The sequence below is a fragment of the Pollicipes pollicipes genome, unplaced genomic scaffold, assembly GCF_011947565.3.
Source record: "Pollicipes pollicipes isolate AB1234 unplaced genomic scaffold, Ppol_2.1 Scaffold_6138;HRSCAF=7277_pilon_pilon_pilon, whole genome shotgun sequence".
Classification (NCBI taxonomy): domain Eukaryota; kingdom Metazoa; phylum Arthropoda; class Thecostraca; order Pollicipedomorpha; family Pollicipedidae; genus Pollicipes; species Pollicipes pollicipes.
Genome location: NW_023596818.1, coordinates 11,254,144 through 11,271,597, shown reverse-complemented (window position 1 = coordinate 11,271,597; position 17,454 = coordinate 11,254,144). Strand labels below are relative to the sequence as shown.

The following is a 17,454-nucleotide window of genomic DNA, read 5'->3' as shown; positions in this document are numbered from 1 at the left end:
GCAAAACGCGCGTTTCTGAAGTGCAAGCACCGAACGAATCGTGAGGTCTGCGCCTCTGAGCATTCGACTCGCCGGTCGGGGTCGGGCCGCCGCCTTCTCCCTTGACCACCACCGGGGGAGGGCGCCTTTTGTGCACGGGTGTCGCGGAGATGCCACGGTCCGGCCGGGCGGCGTCCCCCTGTCTGCATACCACTGGCGCCGACCCCATAGAATCGCAAGACAGACATGCAGGACATAGGCCTATGCAAGCGCTGTGATATCCAGGTGTAGGATCGAATCCTTTTGCCGCCAACTCTTCAGCAGAGTTGAAATAGAAAATAGATTGAATACGGTCACTGACCACCAGTTAAAACATTGAGTACGAGCGATCTTTTGACTTATTATATATATATATATATATATATATATATATATGTGTGTGTGTGTGATATATACGTATGTATGTATACATAAAACATGTATGGCCTAAAGATGCGGCCCATGTGCTATGGAACGTGTTGCGAGTTATTACAAAAAAATACTTCTGCCACAACCTGTGCCAGGAGACGTATAGCTTTACCGTATTTGACATATGGAGCCTGTCGCTTCGTCATTCGTCTAAAGCTGGCTGTCGCCAGCGCGGCCAATGGTAGGACCAGGCACTGTGCTAGGTGCTGTAGTTGTAATGCTGGCGGCCATTGCTGCCCACGGCCGGCAGTGCTGCCTCAGAGGACAGCACAGCAGCGATGGCCCGGTGGCATTGCTACTGCATGTCGTCTGTTTGCTCTTCCGGCTGACACCATGGGACAGTAACCATTAAGGAAACCGACGGTTTTCTCCAGTAGAGGCCTCCGCATGGTATTTCAACGGAGTTGGACCGGCGCAACGGATTCACCCATCGCGACGCTGTTACGAGCTCCGTTCCAATGTTGAGGTCACTGATCGTCAACACACCCACTGTTAAGGCCGACACATCCACGGTCCCAGCTTTCGACGGTTACATCGGTGATGTTGGCCTGTCATGGCGCTGCCGAACTGTGTAGCACTGACTCGACCAGTGCGTCGCACAAGTCTACATAAGCTGTCACTGTGGTAAAACCGCAAGGGCTTTGTCCGCCAAGGTGTCTAAACGGCAAATGCGGCGGCTATTTCCATGGTCCAGGAGCTGACTACGTGGCCGCGGCCACAGCCAAAGATATTGAGCTCTGGAGAGTCTCGCTTTTCCGCCCTCTGCCCCTGTGATAGTCTACCATCATGAAACCCTGTTTCTCAGGTCTTGGTAATAGAGGCGTAGTTCTGCAAGGTAAATTCGGAAAACAATTAGACAAATAAATAAATTCGAGGGGCTTTCCTCAAAGCTGGGGCTTGCACCACTTTTGTTGAATAGAAAATTGCAATCCTGCTTGGGCAGCAGTTGTGCTTGAAAAGAGAATGGTTGGCATTATAACGACAAGTGCCATAGCGACGAGCTGAAACTGCACAGTTGCCCTGCAATGTAAACAACTACAAGACTACTCTCTAGATGACCTAAAACACCTGACAGACTTATGGCCTATGTGATCATGCTCCCGAAAAACCTTGTCAGGTAGGCCTTTGACATACGGAGACTTCGAATACTTTATAACGGGCTACGCTGAACAACTAGAGCTCGAAAGCTAGCTTTCACATGAGAAAAGCTGCACAATATATGTTTGATAGCTTAATATAACTGCAACCATTTTCTTGACATTCACCAGGGCTTGTAGTTTATAACTTAAACTTCCGTCCGAGTCAAATTAAGACATTTTGAACGGCTTTGAGTCGTGAGCTGAATGTGGTTCTGGTGAGCCGGTCCTGAGCCAATTCAAATAATTGGAATCGAAGACAAGTCTGTCGCCTGCATCCCCTTTTATGTCCTTTTCCGTGTGAGATAGACGTGTCATGATCTTCCTCATCCAGCCCAAGAAAAATTTCGATTCCGATTCAGTTTTCACTTCACGACAAATCCAAACTTGCGTGGTTCTGAAGTGCCGTAAGTCGTGATATTAAAAGATATCGGCGTGATAAAAGATTATAGCCGTTGCGTACGTGATACAACTCAGCAATATGCTCACACACAACACGAATCACCGGCTGCAAATTTCACACACACTAGGTTTCTCTTCCATCGGTATGTGAGGTTACGTAGGATTACAATGTATACAAGCCGATCGTACTCCTGCATTCCATGCTAGCAAAGGCGATGACGGTCCTTATCCGTACACACTCTCGCTAAAACGTGCCAGATGGCATCTAGGGTCTCGCACTGGCGTTGTGCTGCGTTGCCGACAGTATCGGCGATCTACGGTCACCTGATACCTCTACCTGCGGTCACAGTTGCGTGAATGACATATATTCTACAATACTGGACAAGGCTGTGCGCGTCAAGCCAAATAAGACACCTCAAGACGTTACTGATGCCGCCGTGTTTTTGCCTGCCACCGATTACTCGTACGTCTAAATGTTAGCAGTTTTGTCTTTGTTAAGTTGTGTGACGTTACGGCCGCTAACAGCGATATCCGGCATCGACGATAGCCACGACGACAGGAACACCCAAGCAATGTTTGCAAGAACGGGTTTCGGTTTGGTGTGCTTCAAGTGTGTCAGACCAATTACGATGCCCGTGTATTCTTATGATCTGTTCCCCACGCGGCTTAAAACCATGGTGGTTGTCCATAACAAAACACCCCATTTTGTCACAACTCTGTGTTCAGGTATTACAGTGCCCAAGAAAATCAGCGAGACCGGTTACAACTCTCCGAACAGTGTCAGCGAGCTTAGCACAAAGCTTAGATATTGGTCGCGTTAAACGTAAAACAAACTCCGCATTAGCGACTACATTAGAAGCTGTGAAATGGAGAAATCGTATGTAACAAAACCAACCTACTGAAATAGCAATTTCATCGGCTGTTTCCATAGGCCTGGTGAGAGGATGATGGGTTTTGTTACCGGTTATCCTAGTTTTGGAACATATAAAAATTTTCATACGGAAATTAGGTCTCTGACGATATCTGTGTTAAAAAGGGACATGGTGAAACGAATCACATTAAGGGCTGATAGATCAAAAGAGTGTTCACATCGATTACATTTCGAGTAGCACAAATAAGGTCACAGAGTGAATCACTCCAGATACATCGCTTGTGCGTGAAAATTTAATTTGAGCGGTAATGTGCCCCTCGGTTTGGCCATTACGCCATATTCATTTCGTTTTACTGCATGTGGTACATGGCTATGCATGGGGCAACATCACTTTTCAGTCAGTGCCGACCTATTGGTGTTGCGTGGACGCCCGTCTTTTTTGACTCAGAGACCATTGGATACATCCGAATGACTCCAGAGGACTAGTGTACTCCCCCTCTGGAGAAAATTCCCTCCGCAGTTGTGGAACGCATGGCCTACAACGTACAGTTCGTGTCACATATTTATCTGTCCTAATTGCCACTAATCCTTCAGTAAGTATTCACTTCCTTTATCTTTCCCTATGGTGTAGGAGATTCTCCCTTTAGGAGATATGCTGGCTCCGGTTCTGCGCTTGCGTCACATGTGCAAATGCAACAAGTGCACCGCTCACTTGCTCATCGAAAGCGAGGATATTGCCTTCAAACACACTTAAATTAAAACTGCATGCAAACTCGCATGGCATCAGGGTCGTGCGCCTACATTTTTTTTTTTTTGCTTGTTACAGTCCGGATGATGTACATTTAAACAATGACAATGCATTTGCAGTTTAAATGACGGCTTGGTAACATTAAGAGCTAATGTAACGCTATCTTAATGCAACGAATTTATGGTTGAAAATAACCCCTGCGCTATTTGAGTGACAACGGATGGAAGCCCGCGCGATCCGCTGCACCTTGTTCGCCATTCCCCCTCCACTGACAAACCGCCTCGGAATGCTACAGTTGTCTGCCGACCGCTTATCTCCGTCCCCTCCCCTTGATGACACCCGCCCTCCTGACCACCGCCGGCGTGGCGTGCTACTCAATTATCGCTTCCCTCCATGCCGGTGTTTTTAACCTTCAGTGGTACGTGGAGCCGCTTCTGTTCTGAAATAGTACCCATTCAATTCGTCCCCTCTTCGGGTTCCGCCCACCTGTCTACCACTCCGTTACTCACCCAGCGGAGCGCAGCACGCGGCAAGCTGGTGCTTACACGCAGAATGTAAATCTCGTTGGAGACTAACATAGATGGCACCATTGCAATGGTCACCCTCAAAAACCCCCTGTAGTATATTTTCATCGTCCTCGTAAGCATACCTTGACATTTTGCTTGGGCCCGCCAGGATGGTGTCTGGTCACACGCCGGCCGGAGTCACTAAGCTAGGTCTTACAAGCATGTGTGTGTGTGTTGTGTGTGTGTGTGTGTGTGTGTGTGTGTGTGTGTTGTGTGTGTGTGTGTGTGTGTGTGTGTGTGTGTGTGTGTGTGTGTGTGTGGTGTGTGCGTGCGTGCGTGCGTGCGTGTGCTGTGCGTGTGTGTGTGTGTGTGTGTGTGTGTGTGTGTGTGTGTGTGTGTGTGTGTGTGTGTGTGTGTGTATGTGTGTGTGTCCAGGAGAGCTTCGCCAGGGTTAGGAAGAGAGAGGGGGGGGGGAGAGGCGCAAGAGTTGGACTGTGGGGATGAAGGCATGGAAAGATGAAGGAAGGATGAAGGGATGAAGCTAACTACGACACAGCCGAAAGGCACATGCATATGAACGGCGTCTGCGTTGCCTCTCCCTCATTTTAGCCAGTTTCGTTTTGCCTGCCTCGTTCTGTGTGTTCTGTTTTATCAGCCGTCTTATGTGTTATCTTTTTCCATGTCGTCTTGTGTCCTGTCTTGCATAATGTCCACAGTCCTGTCATGGATGGTCGTCTCCTATGCTGGTCCGCCATATTCTGACCAGCCATGGACCATTGGTTCCTGTCATGTATTGTCCTGTTCTGTTCTGTCCTGTCCTGTCCTGTCCTGTCCTGCCTGTCCTGCCTGTCCGGCCCTGCCCTGCCCTGCCCTGCCCTTCACTTCCCTGCCCTGCCCTGCCTTGTCCTGTCCTGTTCTGCCCTGTACGGTCCGATATATTTCAGATTGGACACGTCTCACTGAAGAGAGAGAGGATTGAACATAACAAATAACGTCCAGAGCCATCCATTCGGGCCCAGCCTTTTTCAGACGGCAGGCAGACAAGATACGATGACCTGCTCAATCCTGTCCCACCCTGTCCTGTGGTGTCCCGCAGGCGCGTCTGGACTCCCAGACCTCGCTTTCCCCAGTCCGATCCGGACCAGCCATTTATGTACGCCCTGTGGCTTCTGCCCGTTTGGAGTAATGCTTTTGTGCTTAGAGAAGAGTCAAATTCAATACGCGTGCCACCTCCGTGTTCACGGTACCGACGTGTTTACAGCCTAAGCTAGTCTGTTTTCGCCTACATCTACTGTCCTGGCCTGACTGTTTCTGCTGGTTGCAACTGGGCAATGCAGCCTGTTGTGCTGCTAGAACAACTGTCGATACACATGCGGTCCATGTCTCTTCAGCAGCCTCAATCGCTCTGTTTTGCTGCCATTCGGGGCGGCAGAGATTATGCAACCTTTGGAGACCGATCTTATGGACAATGCCGGGCGATGTGACTAGCCTTGTGAGGGGAAACTGTAAATAAGCTCCATTCTCCTCGTAGAAAAACAGGAAACTGGAGATATGTATACGTTGATATCTTGGCAACATGCTTTCATTGAAACAAATAGCACTAGCTACTGCTACTACTATTCATTACTTCTGCTATTCGTTTCGATAAAAACATGTTGCCGAAATGTCAACGAATCTGTCTCTCCATTTTCCTGTTTTTTTCTACGTGGAATAAGGCTATTACTACTGTCTTATATCTATGACTCATGTTCCTCGCAAATGTACAACTACCGTAAGCTCCATTTTAATAAAATGTAAAAGCTGCAGATGACGGATAAGTTGGATCCTCTGCGTTTATCTTCATACGTTCATAAGTCATGTGCTCATCGTACTTTCCTTATAATATTTCGATGACCATGTGTTTCCCCAAGGGTGGAATACCTGCCGACTTGGTGGATAAGGTCGGCGACAAAAATGCACACATTCAAGCAAAGCTTGTTCCAAATTTTTTAGACGTTAAATTTTGATGACGGCCAAGACAACAAAACACAGCACACTATGCGAAGGACAACGTAAGGTCCCCTATACATAGATGTTGCGCCTCTACTCTTTACCGTACTTTACAGCACCATGGTGTCTTTTCTACGTTTCATTCCAGCTCGGCGACAAAAATATCCTGTGATTTTTAGTTGCTCGGCCGAGTTGGTGACAGGTCGGCGACAAATCGATGTATTTCCTATGGCTCGGCCCATTCGCTGCTTTTAACAGCCGACCCTGAGTGTCCAGAACTAGACAGTATAAATCACCGAAAAATCCAGATATGGGGATTTCTCTGGTCGCAAGGGCATGTTTCAATCGTTGCGATGTGACTAATATGAGGTGGGCGGTGACTCTCAATGCACTGCAATTTTTTAAGCGGCATTCGCATTGCCGTGTCATGAATGCCTGCCTAGGGTTTTAATTTTTTACCTTGCTCACTTCGTTCGGCAGTGCCGCCATTTAGCATCCTTTCCTCAGCGGTGAGTGATATTGACGGTTCAGGGTACGTCGGTTGGATGATCCATTCAAGGTAGAAACTTATCTGTGATTATCAAACCGCCTTTTCAATGCAGCAAAAAGGCTGTTGACTCTCTGAAGAAGTCACAAGCGACCAGCCTTCTTTCCTTTGAAGAGAACCGTGGGTTCGATGCTGAAGTCTAACGGATTTCCTCATGAAGGGGAAAAACAGGAAGTGATAGTATTTCTTAAATGCCACTTCATGCCTTTTTCGCTGTTGTCATGGTTGAGAACCGTTTTCCAGTCACATCAATCATAAAATCAGGAGTATTCCTACTTTTTCACTTTAGGGCCCCAACCCCACCCCTCAAGTTCATAAAAAGTGTGCTAATCTGAGATACATCCATGATTGGGTTACATTGCACAATTTTTCACTGTTCCTTAACCTATCTCCAAAAACTATGCCCCTGCTTGAAATGCAATTATTACATCAATGTTTTGATAGCATTTAAACAATTATTCACAGTTGAACATTTTGCAAACATGAGTTTTGGTTGCTGGAAATTTATAAGATAGCCAATAATGTAGGTTATGGGAAGGCAACGAAAGTGGGGAGTGGGGTGGTGTAGCAAATGTAAGCAACTGAGCGGGGGGGGGGGGGGCTACAGGTTGCATTGCCATCTCCCCCTTCACCAAGAGTTTTGCTTCAAGTAACAGGAGGTTTTATGGCATTGTAGTCCAACTGTCCATGAGGTCAGTGGAAGGTTGGTATTTGGTTGTCTCTGAGGACAATGCTGGCTATTTCCTAATAACAGCACCCCTGCTGTAACAAAGAAGCTCTGGAAGTCATATATTCAGTACTGCTCATTCATGTGTATTTTTCTTTGCACTTATGGGTATGACATAACATGGATGCAAATATGGTATATTTCATCAGTTTTTGCTAACACTGAATTGTGAACTTGCCTTTATAGAGCCATTAACATAATCACTTCATACATTTAAGTACATGTTGTGAAGGCAGGCAGCCCACCCTGTATGCAGCCTACATTGATAGCATAAATCAATCCTGTTTGTGTGGTGGTGGCATAATGACAGGAGTGCCAGGGGAAACTAGGTAACACATGGGTCATGACCAATACATTACTGACCAGAGAAGGTGGTTGTGTATTATGGCTAGTTTTTTTCCTCATACCTTTTGTAATTTTCAAGCTAGAAATGCTGGTTGGGGTGTGGGGTGTGGTGGGCATGGAAGGAATCAGCATTGAGGGGCCCAACCAACATAGATATTGGGTGGTGCCCCAAAATTGATTTGGATTGATACCCCTGGATAATGCATGACAAACTTCGCATAGAAGCTAAGACTCCCATGCTACTTGCATGCAAAGGGCAACTTTGGCTTGCTAATCATATTTCTACCAATGTTGGAATGCTGGCAATGAAATGTGTTATTCTGCTGTAATAATTAATGTTTTCATGGTCTGAAATGCAGATCTTTATATATAAAATGAATAAAAAAGCATGGCAGCTAAAAATTGCAACCCTTACCCTGATTTGCCGGTTTTCGTAGCACAAATCTGGGGTTAGGATTTCTGACGTTTGCAAACTAAGAAAGATGAAGCCTCGCAAAAAGCAACAAACGATAAATTGTCTTTAATGATATCCCTTGGTTGGAAAGAAGACTTCTGTTGTTAATTGACTCCGCCAAACAAAGTCGAAGATCAAATTTTCCTGAAAAGCAAATGTCACCTTTGCATGGTCATATACACGAAACTACGCATTGTAGTTACATGGAACAGTAAGAGGCATGTCCCTTGTTTAATTGTGAACACAATGACATCTATTTGGAGCCTACATTTATAACGTAGTTTTTCGCTCATGTAACAGTGCCAACCCTCCGCGCACGGTCCGCAGAATCGTCGCTTGGCGACCGCCGCACCCTCTGGCCCTGAATCGTCTTGCAATGCTCGTAAAAAAACATCGCTACTTTGAAACCAGAATTGCTAGGGACACTGTTTGTGTCAACATGCGTGCAATCGATGCCCCAGGGGCTACCAAAGATTTGAACGAGACTGCACAATATGGCGCATTGGTGTCCTCAGAAAACCGAAGGGGGCGGGGGGGTCGCATCATCTCCTCCCCTCCTGTCAGGGTGAGCACCTTGTTCAGGGAGAGCTAGCCGCCTGATGTGAAGTTTTGACAAGTTTCTATACCATTTACTTGTTGGGGCACGGCGAAAGGCGCCTACCAGTCAAAACACGTCGTGCCGGGCTTGGAGCACGCCTAAGGTATGATGGATCGTTTGGGACACTTGTTGGGGCACAGCGAAAGTCGCCCACCAGTTCAAAACACGTTGTGCCGGGCCTGGAGCATGCCTCAGATTTGATGGATAGTTTGATGACTGTTGAGATGAGATTTGAAGCGCACACGTGATTTTCACAAGGGGCATGGTCTCGTAGAGGCCCATATATTTGACGAAATCCCCAGTGTCACTTGCCACTGACTCGAAATTTGCCATGCATTCTGCTGCCCTGGCTACCGAGGCACTTCGTTGTTTTTTTTGCGGTCGAGGAAAGCAAATCCAGCCGTGGATCAAGTTTAAACGCGAGGGCCCGCCAAGTCCCAAGGGTGGAAGAAAACTCCTGTCGTGATGGGCTATCTCATGGTCTAGGGCAGGTGCGTCTGCTTTTCTAGCAGCAGCACTTATCCTGACATTTGTTGAAGAATAGTATAGATTGAACGTCTCGGTTATGTGCATGATATCGAAAATTGCGGGCGATGAAAGAGGCCTTCCCTGGTAGTCTAATTACTGATGACGCTACTGGCATGGACATAATGACCATTTTGTCATTTGATATCGCAATATGCCACTAGCGAGAATTTTTCCTCCCGAAATTTGGCCGGCGAAAAAGTGCACTTTTGCCACCCTGTGTTCTCCCGGCCTGCAAAAGCCAGTTCATAGGACAAGGATGGGCTAATGCCTTGGGGTTCATTGCAATATGTTATTCCGGGAAGGGCTGCAAAAACTATGCATGGTGTTCCTAAGAGACGTATGGAAGTAGTTAATCCAACAGCCATGACTGATGTCAGTTATCATCATGTAGGTAACATAAGCTTTTGGGTACGGATACCCTTGCAAATGCGTCTGATCAGAGGAGGTCTCAAATCACATGTCTATCACCGGGCGACGATGTCCCGATAATGAGGCGCCACCTGGTGGTCGACAATCTACCTTGAACCTGATTGGTTATCGACCCCTGCCAGGCATCCAATCACATAATTTTGGCGGTGGAAGGCGAGCGATATGATTGAGGAGTTTTGAACAGCGCGTCGTTTGAATGTAGGCTCCCCAAAGTTGTTAAGAGGGACATAACTGGGGCGTCATAGGGTCATATTCCGTACCCCGCAGTTCGTAGCATCGAGTACCAATCTACAACTTGTGCCTCGTTAAGTTCAGATTGACTGCAGTGAGGGCATAAGAAAACCATTAAACCGGTATTTTATGGCTAGGCAATTACCCACCGGTCTTCGACATCCTTGTTAACGTTTTGAACCTCATTAACAAGCGATCAAGCTATTAAACACAGGAACGACATATAATTTTAGTGCCAGAAAGATTCGTGCCCTATCAATAAATTAGTGTGCAAAAGGTCGTAAAGATATGCTCAGATTTCGCTTCCCCACACCATAACAATTACAGGTCACATTGCCATACGTGCTGAAGTAAAGACTTAAGTAATGGTAACTTGTGCCACGCACCGTTCACACTTGGCCACCACTACAACAACTTTTCACGGCATGTTGCCCGAGTGATCTCCTTTCCGAAAGGGGCAGAGGTCTTCTATTCATCTCACCGATATTTCTAGCGCACGCGTCAGGACCATATAGAGCAACACCAACTCCGCGGCAAATATTTGTTGACCAATTTTACCGCGTGCTGTAGCGCCGTGACATGACCACCGTTTATCGAACTGGCTGCCGGGCTGCTTATCAACTGGCGGTCAGTGGCAAACCAGGGGAGCGCGGGTTTGGGATATGCCTGCCTGCTAATCAACTGACGGTCAATGGCGAATCAGGTGAGCGTGGATTTGGGGATGCCTGTCTTCTTATCGACTGACGGTCAGTGGCAAATCAGATAAGCGCGGGTTTGAGATGCCCGCCCACTCGTCTGTCACAGTGTAGTCAGATATCTGATCAGGTGTTCGGGGAGGAAGATGTTGACCTTTTCTTTGCCACTCCCAGAGAAGTTGGACAATAGCACGACCGTGATCGCATGGCTAGCGTTCAAGTAATACTACCGGACACGCCCCTTAAAAAAGCACGCGCTCGGGTGGTCGGTTGAATACACACGCTCGGGAGAGTGAGGATGGATTTGACCCATCTGAGATCCCAAAAAGTAAGGAGGCCAGAGACAACAAACTCACGCAGTGGTTTAGTTCTGATGTGACCTCACTGGCGCCGAACGTTGAGACCATTTGGTCTGCGCCATTGAGTGAAATAAGGTCGAATAAGGTCAGTATCTAGATTGGTATCTTAAGTGTCTCCAGACCCCCTCATGCAGCTGCCTTCAATCTGAATATCTGTTGCCATCAAAGGTCAGTAGCTAGCGGTCTTGCTTGACATTTAGAAGGCTATTTTGACCAAAAACCGATGAAACTATTTCGAGTTTTTAAGTTGAATCAGCGATAAGGATTATCCAAGAAGTTATGTTCCCAAAACAAACGGTTGATCCGAGTCATATTAGGTCAGTGACCTACTCTGGCTTTTAAGAAGCCCATGGATGATGTCTGCTGCGATCTATGCTATAAAAAAATTATGTATGAGCATCAGTAACTATCCGCTAACGCAAGGTCTCCAGTAAAAAAGCAAGGTTACGGCCTCGGTTTCACCTCATACCGGACCCAAGGTCAATTAAATTTGTGGTGATTCTAAAAAAGAGTGTCATATTGTGTAAGAGACCATTTCGGAGATTATGGAGTTGTCTCACACTCGGTTGTTGCATGAGATTCAACGATTCATAAGAACGTGCCCGCCACAGGTCAGCAGCCTTGCAATTTATGAATTCGTCTCGCACTCGGTTGTTGCATAAGATTCAACGATTTATAAGGACGTGCTTGCCACAGGTCAGAAGCCTTGCAAGGTGCATCTAATTTTTAGTACCAAAAGATCTGGTATTCCACTGCCTATGGTGTGTAATTTTTAGCGCGACTCAAATAATTTTAGAAAAGGCCTTTGGGAGGTCAAATTGACCGCCGCCCAAGCGGATGATAGGGATGCACAACGTCAATTTGTCGTGTTTAGTGTCGCGCGAATTTCATATTTGGAAAAAGCCAAAAAGACATGATGGCTCATCAATATGATAAGCATACCACCGAAAACCTCTAACTTTTCAACAGTAAGTGTTTGCTCATTAGCGGAGTAAGGGCACCAGTAAAACGTTAGCCTGCCATCAAGGACATCAGGTCTGCCGCAATTTTGATATCCTGTGCTCCAGTCGTCCCCGCTTTGCGAGCCCTGGACAGACACCACGTGTCACTGACATTGCAGAGGGCAAAATACAATGTGAACATTTCGTATTAGCTCGCATTACCAGACTCTGGAAGCTGTAAACGATCTGCCAGCTGCTCTGACTCATACAGCACACGTATGAACCATATCAACACCACGCCATGTTAACAAAGGAACGCGCTGATGTGGCCAGGCTACGCGCACGGGGAATGACTAGCGTCTCGTTTCCTGAAATTGAAGACGTATATCCTTAGCAGCAAAAGCACACGCCTAACAATGTTGGCACTTTTCCACAGAACCGAAACCTTTCAACACACCAGACATTCTCATTGTTCCGCGCCAGGCATACCCGCGACGCCGTGTAGAATGACGTCAATAGCAATGTCAAATCAGTCTACATCGCAGCGGCAAGCAATAAAGTGCGCTCCAACCGCACCGTTTCCACCGCACTTGCTCGAGTCTAATTTCAACAATTGCAGGGCCGGGACATTCCAATATGCTGGCCGCCTGTAAACTCACCACTTAAATTGGGTCGTAATTTGTGCCTTTGCATATGGAAGGCCATGGTGATTACTCCGCTTAAGTTACGGAATATACGATTTTGCGTGCCTCTTTCATTTCCTTCTTTGATCTCGGGACTCAACGCCCGCGGAGAATGAGCAAAACATACGTTCTAGAGTCTGAAAGCCTGGACCCTGGAAGAATATAAAGTCTGGAAGCAATTCATGCAGGAAACATGAACTGTTCAGCGTTCCATCTCATCTGGCTCGCCGCCAAGACACCCTTCTCCTCTCCCAATCTTTGAAGTCAGAGCCAGCAAAGCCCGACGCCAGCTCGCCAATCGAGCCGCTTGACGTCGACCCACGAAAGATTTCCGCGCTGAGCCCCACCCCTCACCCTCCTCGAAATAGCGCCGCGCGCCTTACATCCCTGCAGACACCGCGAGCCTCCACCCAAGAGCAGCGCCCCGGGATGCCTGGGCTAGATCACTTACGTACACTTCTGAGACCACTGAAGTACCGCGCCCCTCCCCAGTGGCGCCCCCTCCCCGTGCCCTCACCTCTAGCACGGCCGCGAAGTTGGAGAGATCCGGCCGCGCACCAATCAGGCCCGCAATGCCGCCGGCCGGCGGCGGCAGCACGTCCGCCACGGCCAGAACGGCGACAGTCGGCTTGCCCAGCTCGAGCCTGCCCAGCAGCGGGCGGCACTGGACCAGCGGCGGGCGCCCGCCCGGCCGGCCGACCACCAGCAGGCGGGCGTCGCCTAGCGTGCTGACGTGCCTCGCGCCGCCAGGTGGCGCCAGCAGCGCAGCACCGCGCAGCAGGTGACGTCGCAGCAGGGAGCGCAATGCGGCCGGCGCCTGCGCAGAAGTGCACAGTTAGGACAGTGCTTCTGCTTATTGTTTGTACTGGTGAGCTGGATTTTCAGCGTCAGTGCATTGTGCATTTCGACACTTTCTTTTTTGCTTGTTTGCTTGCTTTTTCTTTTTCTTGTTTGCGAAACAGCTTCAGAAGAGGACGTTTTAAATGGACTGTGTCCGAATATATTAGCTTTTCACAGTTGACAGGAACTATTAGGCCATCACAAATGCTGAACCAGGGGCGAATTCAGTCGCTATATGAGGGGCGAGGATAGGAGGAGGACGACGAAAACATAACGATAACGGGACCGGATCACATACGCCCAATGTACATTTAATGAACACATTTTTGGGGTTGGTGTATTTTATATCGTCGCATTTGCAGGGCATACCACGAGCATGTTTAAACGTGTTGGAGATTGATCAATACTGCGCTTGATATATATATATATATATATATATGCGTATATATAAATATATATATATATATATATATATATATATATCCGTATGTATAAATATAAATATAAATATAAGTATATACATATTTATATTTATATAAATATGTATATGTTTTATATATAAATATGTATATTATATAAATATATAATATATAAATATCTTTAATGGCGGTGCCACGATATTAGTGCTGTGGCAAAAACTTGCCCGCAGATCTTGACCACAAGTCACAAGCGTTAAGGTTTAACTGGAAGTCTTAGCTATAGCAATAATGTCGCGTGTAAGTCTTTTCAGTACAAGTAAAGTCGTGTACATAAGTAATGACTGTATATATTTTGCAGAAGGAGTAGTGACGAGTGTAAGTTTTTGAAGCACGAGGTTTCTAGTGCGCTAATGTTGCGTATGGTTTTTGGACTAGAAGTAATGTCGTGTGTACGTAATGACCGCACAAGGATTTGCAGTAGAAGCAATGACAAGTATGAATTTTGCAGTGAAAGTGTTGTCGCGTAGCACTAATGTCGAGTACAACCACTGGCAGTAGAATTGATGTCGTAGCACTCTTGTCGGTAAGAGCTCCTGTCGTGTCACCAATGTCGCTGAGCCCGCAGTGCGCTCTCCTGGCGCAAAGACTTGGCACACTCTTTTCCAGCTAATGATGAACACAGCCCAGTCAATGACCTCTGGCCGAACGCGCACATCAAAGGAATAATCTCTGGATGCTAGACATAGCTCACACCCGGGACACCGTTGCCAGGATATCTGCCCCGCTGCCGGTGATCCCCGCCCTTCCCTCCGGAGACCATGGCGTTGCCCGTCAACTTACGGACGGCGCCTTCCCCGTGGCAACGAAAGCGCCTTGACAACCCACGGGGCATGAAAGCTAAGGATGCGGTGCAGCTGATGATGCCCGCACTTTTTCACGCGAACACGATGGGCTTGTGTCTCCCGGGACTCATATGAGAGGGTGCCTCCAGGGCTAACTCCATAAACGCAGCGATTGCCTGTCCTCCGACTACCAGGGCGGCACACTCACCTTCCCGATGGAGGAGCGATTGGGCAGGAGGCGCGCGGGCGGCACCAGAATCGTCACATTGGGCCCGTTGGCTTCGTCAGCGAGACCGGTCGCCTCCAGCAGCGAGGCGAAACGAGACGAGCTCCCGAGTCGGAGCAGCGTGTCTAGCGTCGGACGCGCTGTGGGTACGGGGGTCAAACGGGGTCACACGGAGGGGGGTGGGGAGGGGAGTTCGAGACAGGCGGAGAATGGCATCGCCTCCCTCGGTGGGGATGTCATGACATCGGTACTACGGCAAAGACGCATGCCAGCTGGACTGCTGTGATATCAGTTATACGCGGCCATTACTTCTGTTGCAAAAACTTTGCACAGACTCTATCCATAAACACCATTACTTCTAATGCAAACAACTATGCACGACATAGGCGCCACTCGAAACAACTTATTCCGCAAAACGGATGTCCGTCAATACTTATAAAGTAAAGACTTACATATTTTATACTTTTACGCTACAGTACTTCTTGTATACGCGACATATACCCGCAGGCAATTTAGTTTTTCGACCAGTACTTTATGACATTTATGCAATGTGATATAAGCTATAAACCACAAATTACAACCGGCAGTACTCCGAGCCATAGCCAAGCTTCACTAAAATCCTGAAACGAACCAACACGTGGGATCACTTGGTCGAGGTAAATTATACTGTTCGTGCCCACTCGATGGTGGCGATATATTATTGGTGCTGCAAACATTACGATCGACGAACCTATAACGACAATAGTTCCACGCGACATTGTTTCTATTGAAAGACATATGGTGCGCTGTGGTAGTGTTGTCAAACAAGTGTTGGGGAATAAGTAGGGAAAAACGGCCAAACCTGCTCCGAGAGGCATGAAACACGGCGTTTGCCCGGAATGTGACACACTCCTATCACGGATGAGGGGCGGTGTGGTCCCCAACTGAATACGAGACTACGCTCCCGGCTTGGTGCTCACTTAAACGCGACATGACTTCCACTAAAAAAATATAACCGTCGTTGAGATTTTGCTGCCCAAACTACAGCCCTCGCTCATACGCCAACCGCTACAAATGGACAAAATCACGTAGCATAATAAATACACAAATTTTCATACCAGCACCACTAAGATTTAGAATAGCCTAGCTGAGGTACTCTATTGCGCTGTGTAGCACTAATGTTGCGCGTAGGTCTTTGCAGTACAAGTAATGTCGTGTTTATGTAATTACTATAGTTAAGTGTTTGCAGTGGAAGTAATGACAAGTACAAATTTTTGCAGTGCGGGTTGTCACATGGCACTAATTTCAGGTATATGTTTCGGCAGTAGAAGTAAGGCCGTAGCGCTCCTGCCATAGGAGCTTTTGTTGTACCACTAATGTTGTCGAATCCTCAGCGGGGTAAAGGGTGACGTGTCACTGAAATGGGTGCGGGGGCGCAGGGTGGGCAGAGGGGGTGATACGTCACAGGGTGCGGTGGCGGCACTCACTGGGACCGACCGGGCCTCAGTGTCTCCAGGTGAGGCACTCCAAGCGATGGCGCCACCGAAGTGTTCTTGAGGAGAAACCAGCAAGTGCAACAAAGGGATGCACGGGCAAATCAAATAGAGGGACGGCATAATACATATCGGTTGGGGGAATGGTACGGAGGATTTGGTTCGGCTTTTGTACGTCGGTGGAAGTGGAGCAGAGTTGGTTCACTTTGGGTGAGGCTGTTTCTTATATCCTTTCTGGGTTTTGAGTCGCTTTTCGTTGCGCTGTTGAGAATAAAGATCCTCCTAGCATCCTTGGACAAGTAAACTTCCCCATCAACTTCATGGTAATCCAGATATCACAGCACATGCGAGTTTATTAGCTGTAATAAGACACCTTGCGCCAAGTTACGTCATCTTTTGGACTAGTTGGTGGGGTGCAGATTCCTGTTTAGTTAGTATGGATGGGAGGGCAGTCCAGCCCCTCAACTTTATGAAAAAGTAAGCGAAGTTTGGGAAGAAGCACATTTCTGGCTGTATTTCGAGGGTAGATTTATCTATTTTGTCTGCTCAGCTCCTGACCTATTTTGGGGAAGTATATGCCTGGCTGGTTGTCATATGCCATCTGACACGCAAAATTCTCTGCATCTTGATAAAGTATAGCGGCAAGAATTTGAGGGAAAATACCGGTATCGTCATTTTTACCGAAAAAAAAGAAGAGCAACGTGTCCCACGACCTGAGCGCACAAAGCTGTCGCCCATGACTGCATACCGCAGATCTCACACAAGTCGTGACAGCATGCCAAGCATCGCTTTCTCGTCCATTTGTTCAACTTTCAGGCACAGAGCTGATTTTGATTACTTGTTGGTCACCACGTAGTTAATCACAGTACGTCTGGCTTGGTTATTGAGGTTGCCATAGAAATAGCGAACGAAACCAGCAACGGGAACCGCTCGCAAGTAAAAACGTGCAGGCATCGCTCACAAATATATCATACACGCCTCGGTATAATTTTATCATGCGTCAAGTCGCGGCTAACACG

General features: G+C 47.6%; 1 protein-coding gene across 1 annotated transcript in view; it reads right to left on the bottom strand.

The window, feature by feature from the left end:
- The window catches only part of LOC119105296 (transforming growth factor-beta-induced protein ig-h3), a 131,775-nt gene that overhangs the window by 24,511 nt on the left and 89,810 nt on the right, over window positions 1-17,454 (bottom strand). Inside the window, exons 10-11 of the mRNA XM_037228763.1 lie at window positions 14,946-15,103; window positions 13,154-13,453 (exon numbers count right to left, since the gene is read on the bottom strand). Of these exons, the coding sequence (XP_037084658.1) occupies window positions 13,154-13,453; window positions 14,946-15,103 (458 nt within the window). The remainder of the gene's footprint in view (window positions 1-13,153; window positions 13,454-14,945; window positions 15,104-17,454) is intronic.